The sequence below is a fragment of the Columba livia genome, chromosome 2 (genome assembly GCF_036013475.1).
Source record: "Columba livia isolate bColLiv1 breed racing homer chromosome 2, bColLiv1.pat.W.v2, whole genome shotgun sequence".
NCBI classification, from domain to species: domain Eukaryota; kingdom Metazoa; phylum Chordata; class Aves; order Columbiformes; family Columbidae; genus Columba; species Columba livia.
In genome coordinates this window covers 126,614,456-126,628,158 of record NC_088603.1, presented here as the reverse complement: position 1 = coordinate 126,628,158, position 13,703 = coordinate 126,614,456, and the positions used below count along the sequence as shown (strand labels likewise).

General features: G+C 36.7%; 1 protein-coding gene across 2 annotated transcripts in view; it reads left to right on the top strand.

Moving 5' to 3' along the window:
• ARFGEF1 (ADP ribosylation factor guanine nucleotide exchange factor 1) overlaps positions 1-13,703 on the top strand; it is a 95,095-nt gene that overhangs the window by 18,680 nt on the left and 62,712 nt on the right. For both annotated transcript variants that reach the window (XM_065053692.1, XM_065053693.1), the window contains exon 2: positions 12,010-12,040. In XM_065053692.1, the coding sequence (XP_064909764.1) occupies positions 12,010-12,040 (31 nt within the window). The remainder of the gene's footprint in view (positions 1-12,009; positions 12,041-13,703) is intronic.

The following is a 13,703-nucleotide window of genomic DNA, read 5'->3' as shown; positions in this document are numbered from 1 at the left end:
AGAATCCAGCAATTACACTGCAGGGGGATGAGATAATTTTTTACTATCAGGTCTTTGTTTTTTTTGTTGGGTCAGGCTGCTCATGTTTGCCTGCTTTGAACTTAAAGGTCAGACCTAAAGATGATCTTCAGAAAGAAGCTCATTGTGTCCTTTCACATGAGTTACAAATGGCAGGATTTTGTTCTGGATATATTTAATTTCAGATATGCTTTTTCAGACAGATGGAAATGATTTGATTGAAAATGCTTTCCCTGTTTCAAAGATAATTTTGTGTCTGCAAAATTTGTTTCTGCTACTGTCATCTTTGGCAGAAACTTATACTTTTCCAAGCAGAGTGTGATGGATGTGCTTGAGTTTCTGATCTTAAAAATGAGGGAAAGTAACCTAGTCTGTTTAAGGGAGGGAGAAGGCCCAACTTGACATGAAGAGGCACAATGCGTGTTCCACAAGCTTGCCTTCTTTGTGAGAAATCATACTACACTTTTTTCATATCTGATAATTTTCACCAGAAATACACAATCAAGTCTTTTATTTGCCTGTATTAATGAGCTTCGATTTTAACTTTTCAAAATAAGAAAGAATAATCTATGTTGTGTTTGAGTAGGTAAGAGTACTTCTTGTGAAACGTTTATCAGGATGTCTGAAACCAGTGGTAGAGGCTGGAAGTGTATTTGTGTTCTGACTGTTGTTTCGGTCATGACCTGTCTTCTGATTCAAACTATTAGTGAAATGCTTGTGGTTCTTTCCTGTGTTCTGCTCAGTTAAAACTTCTTCTTCAAGTTAGATTAGATCTAGGGAGTAAAAATCACATTATATATGGAGATGTTCTGTGTGTGCACATAGATATGTATAAAAAAATCAACATTTTTGGGATACATAGTCCTATATTTCTGCTTTCTACTATGAATCTGAAATAGCTATATTACATTCAGTCCTCAAAGGGAGAAATATAAAGACCTAGATCCAAGTTAATTTCTTGAATGTTGCAGTAGAGGAACTGAGGCTGCTTTTGACTTCTCTCAGTTTCAGAGGACAATATATCAAGCTGCTGTAGCCAATTAAGAGTGATTGATGATTCATCATCTGTAGAACTAAGCAAACACATTTCACAATCTTAAATAACAGATCTACTGGTTTCCTTGTGGCTTTGAGGAAGTGTAAACCCACCATACTTGGAGAGTGTCTGCAGTCCTGCTCTTATGTGCAGTAGCAGCTGCAGTTCTGCTGGCTGAAGCAAATATTCACTCAAATGAACTAGTGACTGATTGAGAAAATTGATAGAGAACTGGATGGATTGAGTCTCTCCTCAGTATATCCTATTGAGAACTTATGTCTGTCCTGATTTTTTGCTTTGTTTTCTTTTTGGTGGATATGCTGATAAGCTAATGTGTCCCATCAGTTGAATCAGGTAAACAATATGGGGGGAGGGAGAAGTCCAGTTATCTTGCTCAAACTATTCTAGAGAAACCAGAGGAGTAATGTATTATTCCAAACCATAAAACTTTGTCATCCCTCAAGGCTTACCTTCCCCCCATCCCTTAAATTTGAAACCTAATTCAATTAGTAGATTCCTAACTCTTTCTAGTGAAGTTACAGGAATTTCATGCACATAGAGTGCTTTGTAATGTTGAATTGCAATGACAAAGGGGATGAAAATATAAAGTCTCACTTCTATAAAGAATTATGATGATTATAATCCCTATATCCTGGAATTTGTAATTGGCAATTAGTTTCTTTTAACTTGTTTTGGGTTACTTAGATGGCAGTCATGATTCTTGGCAAGAATATTTGGAAACTCTGTTAGTGAAGCAGAAAAGCTCAGGGTTTTTTTGAAACCAAAGACTTGCAATGCTTTTCTTAGTCCAACATGTTGGTATTTTCATGAGAGACAGCTGGTAACAACCTTTTTATACACTGGTCTGTATATACCGTTGCATTCCATAGGTAAAATTGTTTTTTTTCCTGTAAATTACGGTTATTCTGATCTGAGTAATTGTAGTATATCCTTTGATTAGATTCTTCTAGGGGATCTGTCTTAATTTTGTTGTTTCTCTTCAGTGTTTTGTCCTCCCGTATTCTTTACTAAAGAAATAAATAAATGACCTGCCTCGACACACATTTTCATGTTTCCATGTTGAATTTAATTTTCTGTTCTTTCTGTGATTTCAGTCTGTTGTAATTAACACCCCATATTTCTCCAGCAGTAGCAGTAATCCTGGCTAAAGCATTTGTTTTCTTCCTTATCCTACCCTTGGCCATGTGGTAAAACTAGCTAAAAGAACTGATCCATATTTTTTAAAAGATCTTTTAAGCTTTAAGTTAAAAACGTCAGCTTTTACTTTCATAATCCAGTGGTAAGGTCCCTCTGCAAATTTATAGCAGATACGTCCAGACAGTTGTACTGGTGTAGTATAGATGGATGATGCAGGAAGGAGGAAAGGGATGTTCAGTAGCAAAAATATTTGTGCCATTTAACTCCTAGAATAACTATGAGTTTTTCTTGGTGGGTAGTCTTTCTTTGTTCTGTGTAGTAGTTGACTCTCCTGTCTGCATAAGATATATATGCTGCTTACTTTCTTTAAGCAGCACAAAATGCAAAAAGAAATAAATATATCTGAGTCGTTAGTTTATGCTGTTTTCAAAATGTTGTGCTACCTGACTCTTTATTTGGATAACTGTTGCTGGGGTTGTAGCCTCTAGAATCAGGATTTACACAAGTCACAAGAATTTTGAGATGAGAAAGAAGGGTCAAAAACACTATACACATTGTGAATATGAAAAATAATATACAGCTGCAGGCTTCCCCCCTTCACCTGATAAAGAAATGTTGTCCTTGCTAAACTTTAGTACAAAAAAATACTAATGCTAATGAAACATAGTGGGTAAACTTCATATAGTTTTGCAGTATATTTATTCCAGTGCACCTGTGGGCATCCCCTGGAATGGGTAGTTCTGTTCCAGCTCTTCTTTCCTGAAGTATGTGACAACATGAGATGTGGCAACTCATGAAATTCTGCAGTGAGTTGAAATGGCTCACTGACCCAATGAAAATGGAGATTATCAAGCTATTGAAAGTTTGTGCCTTGGCAGTGATTGTGTAAGGGGTGTGCAAATAAATACAAAGAGATACATGAAATTGGAGGAACCACCTTTTTCAGTGATCACCCTCAGTTGGGTTGGATTAAAGCATGTTGGAAAACTGTACTTCTAGGCAAGATCCTTTCTATCACGTGGTTACGTGACTATGTATTTGACAAGTAACCAAGTTCCTTGTATACTAATGCACCTTTTCAGCAACTTGTGCCACGAGTTTTGAGCGTGAAACCAATATATGGTGGTAGGGGGAGGAGGTATCTAAAAAGGCTGGAACAAGGTATTTGAAAGGTATGCCCTGCTTGATAAAAATAAACAGATGTGACTATCCTCTTCTTGTAACTGTGTTTAAACATGTAAATAAAAAGTCTATTTCCATTCTCTGATTTTGATCTAAGCATAAGAAATTTCTTTTAAAGGGTGAAAACACAAGTTTGGATACTGCTGGGAGTTTGCTGTACATTTAATAATGGGTGGAGACCCATGTAATATTGAGGGGAAGCAGAAGGTTTTACTGCTGCAGAAAATGAGCTTTTCAGCCACATATTAAAATATAAATGCTACTAATAATGACTACAGTTCAGTTGTCCTTGGCAATGTGTGGCCTAAGTGTGTGTCAGCTCTTCTTCAGTAAAGCAACTTGACAGTAGTCTCAACTTGGCTGAGCAAGTATAAAGTTTATTACAGAAAATATGGTTGTAACAACCCATTCGATTGAATTATTCTGAATTAATTTTAAGCAGAGTGAGGCCGCTAGAGTAGTTTCTTCTTTTGAGTGGATTTGCCAGGGATTCTCAATTTGAAAATAACACAGCTAATGAGCTGAACGAGCAGGCAGTGAGGCTGGCTGAGTGGAGACAGTTTGTACATTCAAGTTTCTGAATTTCTGCAGCTCAGTTTCAGAGCTGCATATTCACAAATAATACTACATTGTGAGCAGGGGTGGGGAGAAACTGTAGCGCTCTATGAATCACTGTCAATAAAGAAAATTAAGAGTGAGAATATTGCTCCACAGATAAAAAGCCCAGTAAGGACCATCAGACATATAGTTATTGGCTTTTGAATTGCAGATATAAAAGCAGAGAAATACTTCAATAGCATGTACTGCAAAGCTTTAGCAAATCAGAAAATATTGGATGGGAAGTAACAACATATAATGTTCCTTGCCTATATTAGCACTATCTTCAGAGGATTAGTGTCATCTAAACTGGAAGCACCTCTCCTGTACAAAGTCTGTGTTTGTGGCTTGTTCGTTGGTTGGTTTGGTTTTTTACTTTGTGTGTATGTACACACAAATACTTCTGTTGGCTTCAAAGGTTACTAGTCTGTGTTTTTCTAAGCTAAGGAAACATGACTTAGTGTTTCAGTTGATTAGAGGGTTTCAGCATTTTGCAGAGCGCAATGAGGAGGATCTACACAGAATTTCATCAAGAGTTGTCAGATTTAAAATGTAACTTCTGTTTGTCTGGAACACTTCTTAAATAGCGTGACTAATCTGTGCTTGCTTAGTTGTTTCTTCAATACCTGTAAATGTGAACTTGGAGCATCATAATACATTGGAATGGAAAGCAAGTGAAAGTGTTCTTAAGGTTATTTTGTTTGTCTGTACAAGATTTATTTGCTATTATGTAAATGCTGTGTGAAGACCATAGCAATGACTTTCTTATATCTGCGTGGAGTTTTGCTCTTTTTTTTTGTCTGTGCCATAGCTGTGTGATCTTGCAGGTAGAGGAAACTAAGTCGAATGAAAGGTTAATTGACCCCAGCAAATAATAGCAGTTGTAAGAACAAATGTGTAAACAAACTATAACTGAGGGTCTATGCTAGAATCTGGACTCGGGAATTTTGAGGGGAAAGACGTGTGTTGTTGTTGGGAATATAGCTGATTAAAGTTGTTTTCAAATAAGTACTGAATTTCTAGTTTTTTATTATTTACAGTCTTGCTAACTTTATCTTACAGTTTTAAGTTGACAAGCACCTTTAGTCTGCTGGGTCACAGAGGACTTCTGTATACCTTGTACTGTTAATGATGAAAAATTTGGGGGTTTTAATGCATTTATTGCCATAGTGTTTTGTATGATACTGGAGACAGTCAGTAGAATACTTGGATGGAAGGCAGCAAGCCAAATCAATTCAAGCAAAACCTTTAATGTTCTAATAGGATTTCACTTTCTTTTCCAAATGTAGATATTGATATAATTTAAATTCCTCTTCAATGCGTGTTCCTTGGATCTCATCCACCTGCTTTGACTCAAAAGAATGGAATTAAAATTGCTTTCTCTCACAGTCTTCTACGGCATAAGTAATGTAAGCTCTAAACATTGACTTGTTTCCTTGGAATACTACATCCTATGCTACTTAGGCTGGTTCTACCTTCTGATTATCCAGGATTGTTGAAATTATTTAAAAGGCCCCTGCTCACTATCTTGAAATGTATTTATTTATTTTTTTTTTTAGTTGTACTATGTTCATGATTTTTAGTTACCTCCATACATTTTTGACATTAAGTAGAGCTCTGGAAAATGCAGATTTTATTTTTTTAATACTAAGTGGAAGAGTAGCTTCTTCTGGCATATACATTTTGTGTGTAATTTTTATAAGGTAATTCTTTTTTTTTCCAGTGAAAATTCAGGATGTTTTCTGTTCCAATAGTCTTACTTTCTATTAGGTAAATAAATTTTAAGATGTTTATACTGACCATTAGTCTTCAGATGCGCAGATACTCAGAGTTGAGACATGCATATGCCTCTCTGACAGGCAATGCCAGTTGTTTGGAATACAGTATTCTAGAAATATAATACTCTTGAGTTTTAGTACAATTCTGATGTGAGAATAGAATAATATAATATGAGATCTGTTTTAGGTGCTTTTAAGCATGTGAGGTTTTTTTTCCTAGCATCATGCGTGTAATGAACTTGTAAAATATTTTTCCCTTTTAGGGTAAATAGTTTGCCCTTTTCCCAATAGCAAGTTCCATAAGAATTCTTTTTCATGTAATATAATGTGTGACCTGATGTTGAGTTGAAACAGTAGAACTTAGCTCTGTGTACCATTCCTGAAGGTAACCCTGGAGTTATCCCATACTTGATGAGAAGGTTATCCTTTACTTCTGCCCAAGTATAAATGTAGAATATTTACACATTACATGATATTACAGCATATTTAGATAAGCAGAAGAAAATACTGCCTGAAGATAACCTAGAGGAGAGGGTCTCTTTCACATGTAGGGGGATGTTGGCGTGGAAGCCAAGGGAATAAACAGGCATGAACAAGTTTAAAGTGGGAATTAGACATACCCTTCAGTGTAGTGAAGGTTTAAATCATCCTTTCAATCAGATTAGTGGGGCAAACAGTGAATTAGTTCTAACTTGGGGTTTGATCCACGTTAGAGACCAGTTAAGACAGTATCGCCCACAGCACCTGCTGAACTACTTGGCCAATTTTGACCTTGCTGTTTGGGAGTTCTGTTGTCGTTAACAGAGACAATTGTTAATTCTATAGTCTCAAATGAGATTAGCTGGTTATAAATGTTAAAGGGAGAAAAAGAAAACTAGGAAGTAGCTTGTTTTTTTTAATGCTAGAAACTATGAGTAGTTTGAAGAGAGCAAGGAAAAACGTTCAAATGACATGCTGAAATAGTGAAGTTTGAGAGGTGAGAATGGAATTATGGGCACCTGTTGTGGTGGTTTACCTGTGGCTGACAGCGAAGCAAGTGGCTATGAGGGTAAAAGTGCAAGAACACTGGGTCAAGACAAAGACAGGTTAATAAGGAAAAAAAAAAAGGGGGTATTGGGTGTTAGGGAAGGGCGACAACAAAGGAAATACAAAACAAAGAAACACAAGTGATGCAAAAAAAAGCTCACCACCAGGCAACCCATGCCCAGCCATTCCTTAATCAACAGCAAGAAAACTCCCCCTTTCTAAGTTTTTATTGCTAAGCATGATGTCCTACGGTGTGGAATATCCCTTCGGTCGCTTGGGGTCAGCTGCCCCAACTGTGTCCTCTCCCAGCCCCTTGTCTACCCCCAGATCGCTTGCTGTTGGGGAGTGTGAGGAGCAGAAAAGGCTCTGATGCTGTGTGAGACTGCTCAGCAGTAACTAAAATATATCTAAAATATACACTCTCTTCGGCACAAACCTAAACCACAGTAACATACAAGCTACTATGAAGAAAATCAACTCTGTCCCAATTGAAACCAGTACACTCATATAAAAAATATCTTTACCATTGTAAAATTAGAAAATAATACATCTCTTTGAGCTCTATCTTCTGTGTGCAAAAGCCACATATATTTCCATTTACTCTGTGATAGAACTGTATAAACAGGAGGGATTTATTTTTTTATTTCTGCCGCGCTTTATTTAAGGGTACTAAATATATCCCAGTTAGTTACATTTTAGGTTACATCATCCTTTCAGTACCATAGAATAATCCGAGCTATTTTCCATAGTAGTTTTGTGATTACATGCTAGGTATTATATCATAGAGGAAGACTCTGCAAGCTGTAGTCTTTTTCTACAGTCTTCTTCCCCGTTCCAGCTTCTTACATCCTCTGTTACTCTTCCTCCCAAATTGAATCGTAATGCTGAGATGAAAAGCTTTTCCAGCTCTTGGATCCTCTCCTTTGTGGTTTTGGGTGTGTGTTTAGGAAGGCAGCGTATGTTTTCTCAAGCCTGGCTGCTTCTCCCTTTTTTAACTAATCTTTAGTTTTGCGGGGATTACTCTTTTCCGTTTAAAATAATGTATCAGTGAGTGTTTTGGCTCATCGTCTTTAACAGATTCTTTATCCAGCATGAGAATTGTTAGTTACCTTTATTATAATCTGATTTTTTGCTGATAATGCTTCTTGAATTTTTACCTGCTTTCTGCTGGATGTGGTTGTGACATGACCATGAAATTGTAATGTGACTAACTTGTGTTTTGGCGGGGAGAGCAGAGGGAGCGATCAGTGACTGAAATTAGCTTTTCTCTATTATAAAGGGTAAAAGTAAAGTTTAAGTCTGCTGTCTACCTCATTTGTAGTAATCATATACTATCGTGCTTATCTGCAATTTAAAATATTTTAGTCTTCTAAAATAATTTATTTCAGCCACTGTAAGAACCTTTCTTTTTATTTAACAAAGGTTATAAACCCCATACTTTCACATTAATAGACTGATGCAGTGCTGCTTGAAATGGTAGTAACATTTCATTAGATTGACCCTTGTATAAGCTCTTCCCTTTTAATTGTAGTGTACTTCCTTTAATTACAAACATTTCCATTTTCTGATGTGAACTGTTGTGACCTATTCTTGTAGTATTTTAAGAAAGAGTAGTGATAGTTTGTTAGAATATCAGTAGCTCATTGAGGCCTCTGAGCAGCTCTGATTGGATTTGTTTATTACTTTGGTAATCTTTGCAAGTACTGTCACAGTTTACAAAGCAGAGAATAAATTCAGAGATAATCTCACAGAGCATCAAGATGACTCCTGACTGAATTAGATATATTGTTTTAGTTCAGGAGTAAAATGAGTTAGTGCAAAGCAAAACCACTGTTTCTAATCTTTTTCTTGAATGCTATTGCATGTTTGTCTGTTTGCCAGGGACTGTCCTTGTTCATGCAGCTGAAGAAATTTGTTTAAGCATACAGCTTAACCACTGTCTTGGAACCTGTAAAGTTGACCAAGGTGTCCGAACACTCACTTGCTGTCACGTCTGCTTTAAGTAGTGCTGGAAGAGTATTTGCACTTGGAACATGTGATTTACTGGAAAAATAGTTGTTCATGGTGAAAGGGAGGGGGTGGGGAGCTGAGAACTGGCTAACTTGTACTTCCTTCAGCAATTTTCACAATAATTCAATGCTCACAACTGTTTCTGTTCTAAACAATGTACAGATTCCACTATAATTTGCACGTTCCCTTGTAGGGAGTAGTTAGCCTCAGGTGACTGGTGTTCCAGTGGCGTAGTTCTGGCTGAGAAGGGCAACCAGAATTGGACACGAAGTGGAGCTTTGTATTCTGTTGGTTTACTTACAGCAATAGTCTGAAATAATTATCTTTCCAGATTTGTTTGTTTTGTTTTGTTTTTTCCCCAGCCAAAGTATAAAATAACTTCTAACTGCACAAATCTTTGTGTTGTCAATAGAGTAGTTGACTCCTGTTCCTAAGTGATCTTAAGTAAAACTGTTAAATAAGCCATTGTGTTTGTTTCAGGTTATTAAAATGTGATAAAACTGTAAACTGAAATTAATGTTTGAACAATTGACATTGTTTTATCTTGTAGTAAAATATCATCTTTCTTCATATTAAATACCATAAAGTGGGTTATGACCTTGAATTATAATTTAAATATAAACCAGTAGAAATTTTTATTAGCATGACTTAAGTTCAGATATTATAACTAAGTGGTTTCTAAGTTTGTGTGTTAATCATTTTAAACAAGAACTTCATATATGTAACAAAGAGGATTTAAAGGAGTCACACAAGCTAATTCAAATTCAGTAAGACACGATTTCTACTTTTGTATAGTGTGTCTGTCTGTCTCTCACCTTTCTGACACTATTCTCACACCTTGCATCATTTTACAGGCAAAATTTGTTAATATTTCATTGCTTTTATTAGTGGAATTACTATCTGAGCAGAGATTTAGGACTCCCTTAGTTTCTGTAGTATACTGTGTTTCATTCTGTGTTCAAAGTAGTTGGGTAGTGGGTGAGAATCTGCTCGGTTTTGTTGCTTTAGTTGGAAGCTTTGACCTCAGAAGCCATTCTGCAATTGTATGTGTCGGTTGGTGTTGTTTGTTGGGCAGACTTGAGGGCATCTCAGGGAGGAGAGTTGTGTATGAATGCTAAGGGCGTGAATGCTAAGTTGGGAGGTAAAATAGTCAAAGACATGAAGATGCTGGAAGGGAGAAAGAGAGTTTATTCTCCTTGCTATTGGTCAGCAATTTGTCTTCAAGTGAGTACATGGATCAAGCATCATAGGAAGGCACACCTTCCTGAAACACTGCTAACTGTAAGACTTGTTGTTGTTGTTGCTGTTACTTACTGAGGAATATTCAATATCTGGAATATGGAATTATTTTCATGTTTTGACTAGTACTGGGTAACACAGGTGTGAACCGCTTCTAGGCTAGCTGTTTCTCGGATGAACTACTGACCTGCTAAACTGGGTTTTACTGGGCATAAACAGGAGCATCAGTTGTATCAGAAACAGGACTTTGATTTTAGATTGATGTGCACTCCTAATGTTCACTTCTCTTGATGTTGAGCAAGTCTATTAGTAAGCATACTTGATACTAGTGATTTCTGATAAAATATCAAACTTAGGAACCTGTGCTATGTAAGTGAATCAGTATTACTGTGTAAAAAGGTAAATGAGGGATAGGACACAGACAGAGTGTACTTTTGCTGCATTGGAGCTTAGTTAGAAATATTAAATTCTTTTTTTTTTTTTTTTCTTTTTTTTGGTCAGAATCAATCCATTCCAGTAGTTTAAAGTTTAGATACAAAAATCAAAGTAAAGTGTTGGTTTTGGTTGATTGTGGTTTTGATGTAGTTTGGATTTCCTGACATGATTTCTTAAAACGTGTATATATTCATATTGATCCTGTACATTTTATTTCAAGGATGTATTCCTACAATATTGGAAATCCTAGTCTTTATGGACTTTCTTATGATTTGACTGTGCTATTTAGCTAAAGACTGCAGACAAAAGCACTCTTGAAACTGAAGATTTTTCCTAAATCTAGTTTGTAATTTAGGATCACTTTTTAAATGTATTGTAAAAAGTTACTTAGAAGGTCTTGTCATCAACATTAAGCTATTAGTCTTTCTGGTTTAATATATTTTAAAATAGCATGAAATAGAGGCACTACAGGCTTTTTTTTCCTCCCCTCTGGTCATTACTGTGGTGTCTGTTTAAAAGCAAAGTTAATTCTTAGTCATCAAGGTTTCATGTAACAGTCAGCAATAGTGGATTCTTTATTGTTTTTCTGTATAACCCAGATGTAACAGGCAGTATATCCTTTATTGATAGATTCATAGTTTTAATAATATTTGTGTTTTCCTTGTTATTTCCATGTACATGAGCTGTGAAAAGGGCTTGCCACTGTCTTGGCAGAAACATTCTACAGATCTGATGTTTAGCTGGTGGCCTGATTTCAACTTGGACAGAGTTTATTTTCTTTCAAGTAGCTGTTATAGGGCTGTGTTTTGAATTTAGGATGAGAAGAATGTTGATAATACACTGATGTTTTGGCTTTTGCTTGGTCGTCAAGGACTTTTCAGGTTCCCATGCTCTGTCAGGGCACAAGAAGCTGGGATGGAGCAAAGCCAGGAGCGCTGACCCAGACTGGCCAAAGGGCTGTTCCTTGTCATGGGACGCCATGCTCAGAACATCAGCTGGATTTGGTTGGGGGGCAAATTCTACTGCTTGGGAACAGATGGGCCATTGGTGTCACAGGTGGTGAGCAACTGCATTGTGAACCACTTGTTCTGTATATTATTACTATTGTTGTTGTTATTATTATTATTATTATCTCTTTTCTGTCCTGTTAAACTGTTATATCAACCCACAAGTTGGTTTTTTGCACCTTTCGGTTATCTCCTCAGTCCCACTCAGGGATTGGGAAGTGAGCAAGTGGCCGTGTGGTCCTAGTTGCCGTCTGGGATTAAACCACAACAGCTGGGATGACTGGATGCAAATATAAATATTAAATTTTGAATGTAGATTTCCAAAGTGATTTTGATACAGGTTGCAGCTGAAGGGTGAAAGTTTTTATGAAACTGCTTATAAACATGTATTTTTTGTTTTAAACTAATCCTGATTTCAAATGTTTGCCTAAATAGTTTTGCTTTCCAATCATTTCAGTTATTTAATGTTATATTTGTGGTTATGATACCATTTCCGTAACTATGCCTTTGTTTCATTTTACAGAGGAAATAAAGGCTGAAACAGAAAAGCAAAGGTATGTTGTAGTTCATCATATTGAGCAATAGTGCTTTTAACTACTTAAAATGTGTACCAAGCTTTTTCTGCATTGGGAGTATGGGCTCTCTCTGAAAAGCGTTTTCAATGTATTTTGTAAGGTGGGTGGTATCTGGAAATGAGCTAAACGTGCTCCTTCTCTGACTGGCTATTACAGTGCAAGGCATAGGGCCTGGGAGTATAGGCAGAAGGTAGGTTAGAGGGAGTGGGCTGATATTTTTTGGCCAGGGAGGGTAGGAATGAGGATCAGGATTAGAAAAGGTCTTTCTAGGTGGCACAGAAAATATTCGTGGAGGGGCCTTAGCTTAAAAGGCTCTCTGGGTGGGTTCAGAGGAGGGGAAGAGCCAGGAAGGCAAATAAAATACTTGAACCGTGAGTGAGCAAGAGGAGGAGGTTGGGGTGAGGAAGTGGGAATGGGTAGAGAAAACAAGTGCAATTTGAAAAGATAGTGTCTGGAAAGGACCTTGTTGGGGAATAGGTGTACATTTTTGGAAGCAGTTCCTCTGCAAGTGAAGGTAGAAGCCATAATTGACATTCAGCACTCTTCCACTATCAACAAGTACGTTTTTGAGTATTGGTAAACTGTGGAATTCATTATCAGTATTGAATTACACATTCCACAGGATCTTCTTCCTCAGTTAGCATACGTTGCTAGCCATGAGTCAGGGCTGTGTGGTGAAGACTGTTTATACCACTTGTTGAAAGAATCGCATCAATGGTGAAACTGATGATCAAAGTGTTCTTGTGGCTTAAGCAAATGAGTGCTGGTTGGAGATCTGTGTTCTGCCCTGTAACTGAATTTTTGGTTTAGGCAAATCATTTAAAGCACAGCCATCAAAACTGGCTGCTAATGATTTCTGCTTCATCTCCTGGGTATGAGTTGAAATCTACAAGTTTTGGGTTGGAAAATTTAAACACTTCTACCTGGAAGGGAAGCCAGTGGGAACTTTGTTTCCAAAGATGTAAAAGAAAATTTAATATCAAATATGCTGATCAATTTAGTCTTGTGGCTTACCAAGTTTGGCAGTTAAAAAATAGATGCATCTGACTGAGTCACTGTGCTTCAGTTTCCACCAACAAAATAAAATCAGTACCATCAGCTCATAGTAAGGTTGTAAAAGTGAATTTAATGATTGTATAGTGTTCAGAAAACTTTGCACCAAGCACCACGAGACAAGTCTCAGGCAGAAAGTAATAACGTGGTTTTATAACAGGTTTTACTTAGAGTAGTATAAATAAAGCAGAAGTCCACATTGTGAAGCATCATAAGAAAAAGATATTTAATGTTACATGTTCAGTAAGGGATATTTATTCTAGGCACTGAATAAGGAAAAGTAATATCTGATCCTGTAGTTAAATACCATGATAAAACTAATGAAAACTGTGAATTATGATGATTTATACAAGTAGGGTTCACCCATTTCTGATCTTTGGGTGCTTAAATTCTGCCCTATGAGTACCTGAAGCTGTGATTTTTGGGGGTATAATGAGTATGTCTTGCCTGCCTATGTACATTTTCTAAATAGATTTTGCTTTCTTCAGTGCTGTCTTTATTTTTAAAGTAGCCTTTTGCTGCTGTTAAGGCATTGCTGGACTTGGAAACGGTGAATGGATTTGCCCTATTCTTACTGTAAAATCATATT